Source organism: Nannospalax galili, unplaced genomic scaffold (assembly GCF_000622305.1).
Source record: "Nannospalax galili isolate Female #2095 unplaced genomic scaffold, S.galili_v1.0 scaffold337, whole genome shotgun sequence".
NCBI classification, from domain to species: domain Eukaryota; kingdom Metazoa; phylum Chordata; class Mammalia; order Rodentia; family Spalacidae; genus Nannospalax; species Nannospalax galili.
Genome location: NW_008340932.1, coordinates 796,257 through 798,860, shown reverse-complemented (window position 1 = coordinate 798,860; position 2,604 = coordinate 796,257). Strand labels below are relative to the sequence as shown.

Below are 2,604 nucleotides of genomic sequence, written 5' to 3'. Positions count from 1 at the left end.
ATGTGTATGAGTGTATTGCCTGCATGTACGTGAGTGCACCCATGTCGTGCAATGCCGCGGAGGTCAGAAGAGGCTTCGGATTCCCCTGGAACTGGAGTTAAGGACAGTTGGTTTGTAGCCGCCATGTGGGTGCTGGGGATCGAACCCGGGTCCTCTGCAAGAGCAGCCAGTGCTCTTAACCACTGAGCCATCTCTCCAGCCCCTTATTTATTATTTTTATTTTTTGTGTTTGCGTGTATTGCCTGCGTGTAGGTAAGTGCACCCATGTCATGCAATGCCAGTGTTCTTAACCTCCGAGCCATCTCTCCAGCCCCAAGAATATACATAAATTATTAAAAAATGAAACACTAGCTCAAAAATGTAAGGCAACATGCACAATGTTATGTTTTTAATACCTGGCCTTTCTAGGCAGCATAGGTCTAATTGTCTATCCTTAGAAATAACATGGATTTCATCATAAACACTTCTCACAATAACAATATCTAACTTGTTGAGTTTGTCAGTTGTCTAGAGGAAAAAATGGAAACTTTCTGTGATATTTTAAGCCATGATTTAATCTTTCTGCAGAAATCCAAAATCATGGTTGGGAAAAATTTGACTGAAGTGAAGGAATTCATCCTTTTAGGATTCACAGGAGACATGGAGCTGCAGAGAGTGCTCTTTTTCATCTTCCTCCTCATTTATGTCATCAGCCTCCTAGGAAATATCACCCTGATCTCCCTCATCTGTTCTGACTCTCGTCTCCACACACCCATGTATTTCTTCATAGGGAACCTGTCATTCCTGGATCTCTGGTACTCATCTGTCTATGCACCCAAAATCCTGATGACCTGCATCTCTGAAGACAAGAGCATCTCCTTTGCTGGCTGCCTGGCTCAGTTCTTCTTCTCAGCTGGGCTGGCCTACAGTGAGTGTTACCTGCTGGCTGCCATGGCCTATGACCGCTACGTGGCCATCGCCAACCCCTTACTTTATTCACAGGCCATGTCTCCAAGGCTGTGTGCCATTCTTGTTGGAGCTTCATATATTGGTGGCTTTGTAAACTCTATCATCATCACCAGTGAGACATTCACCCTGAACTTCTGTGGTGACAACGTCATTGATGACTTCTTCTGTGACCTTCCCCCGCTTGTGAAGCTGGCCTGTGATGTGAAGGAGAGCTACCAGGCTGCACTGTATTTCATACTGGCCTCTAATGTCATCACTCCCACTGTGCTCATTCTAGCCTCCTACCTCTTCATCATTGCGGCCATCCTGAAGATCCGCTCCACCCACGGCCGCCTCAAGGCCTTCTCCACATGTGGCTCTCACCTGACAGCCGTCACCTTGTACTATGGCTCAATTCTCTTCATTTACTCCCGACCAAGCACTAGTTATGCCCTGGAACGGGACAAGGTGGTGTCAGTGTTCTACACTGTGGTAATTCCAATGCTGAACCCCTTGATCTATAGCTTAAGGAACAAAGACATCAAGGATGCCCTGAGGAAGATGTTAGAGAGAGCAAAGCTTTCTTAAATAGAAAAACTCAATAGGTACTTTTCAAAAGTTTATCTTCATGTTATTATTCAGTTGATATCATCAGAAATATCAAACTAGAGAAATTGAACTTTTGTGCAATCTTAAGTCTTTGCTTTGATCATATATTACATTTTATTTCTTCAAATAATAATTAATTTGTAAATTGAGAACAATTCTTTTCCCAATGTATTAGTATAAACTCATGTTTTATTTTTATTTTCTCGAAATATCCTAATTGATTCTTTGAGAATTTCATACAATGTGTTTTAATGTTATTCACCCCTCCACTACTTCATGGTCATTTTCCCTATGAACTCTCATTTGTGTTGCCCAAATATTCTTGGGTATGGAGCCTGCCTTGGAGCTCAGTTTATCTGCTGGACTCCTACCCTTAAAGAAAAGTGACTCCTTTCTCACAGCAGCTATCAAATGCCAATTACTCTTCCTCTAGAGGTGGGACTTCCTGCCTACCTTCTTCCTCCCTGCTCCAGGTCTTGTGCAAGTAGTCACAGTGGCTCTGAGTTCCGATGTTCATCTGAATGATTGCTGGAAAACATAGTTTCCTTCATCAACTGGGCCTCTTACATTCTTTCATCCCCCTATTCTATGAAGATCCCTGAGCCTTGGGGGAAGGGCTGTGTATAGATGTCTCATTTATGGTTAAGCTTTCTTTAGTCTCTTATTCTCTGAGTGTTGAACAGTTGTGCATTTCTGTGTTAATTGCCTTCTACTGCAAGAACTTCTTTGAAGAGAATGGAGAGATGCACTAATCTATGAGTGAGCATAGCAATAAGTCATTAGGAGTCTTTGAATATGGCATCTGTTTAACAGATTAATAGCACTAGGTTGTCCCCTGTGGTCTGCATCTAGTTAGAGGTTTCTGGCCCTAATGATGGTGCTGGGACTGAGTTCCATCTTCTGGAGTTGGCCTTAAATCCGTTTATGGCACTGTTTCACTAGTGGGAACATCTTGCCAAGCCAGCCAATATTGTAGCTCTCAATAAGACTGATGATTACTTTTCTCCTCTGGTAGCATGTATAGTACCTTTTAGCACTAGGAAACCTGACTGGTAGATATAAGGTACT

At 42.7% G+C, this 2,604-nt stretch overlaps 1 protein-coding gene across 1 annotated transcript; it reads left to right on the top strand.

Annotated features, from left to right (window-relative positions):
* Positions 1-573: 573 nt before the first annotated feature.
* Positions 574-1,515, top strand: LOC103736609 (olfactory receptor 1013-like). The gene has a single exon (XM_008836115.2). The coding sequence runs from the start codon at positions 580-582 to the stop codon at positions 1,513-1,515; it is 936 nt and encodes a 311-aa protein (XP_008834337.1). The 5' UTR covers positions 574-579.
* Positions 1,516-2,604: the final 1,089 nt, after the last annotated feature.

Bases quoted from the DNA above. Each gene is read 5' to 3' on its own strand.
- LOC103736609 (XM_008836115.2), top strand. From the start codon at position 580: ATGGTTGGGAAAAATTTGACTGAAGTGAAGGAATTCATCCTTTTAGGA.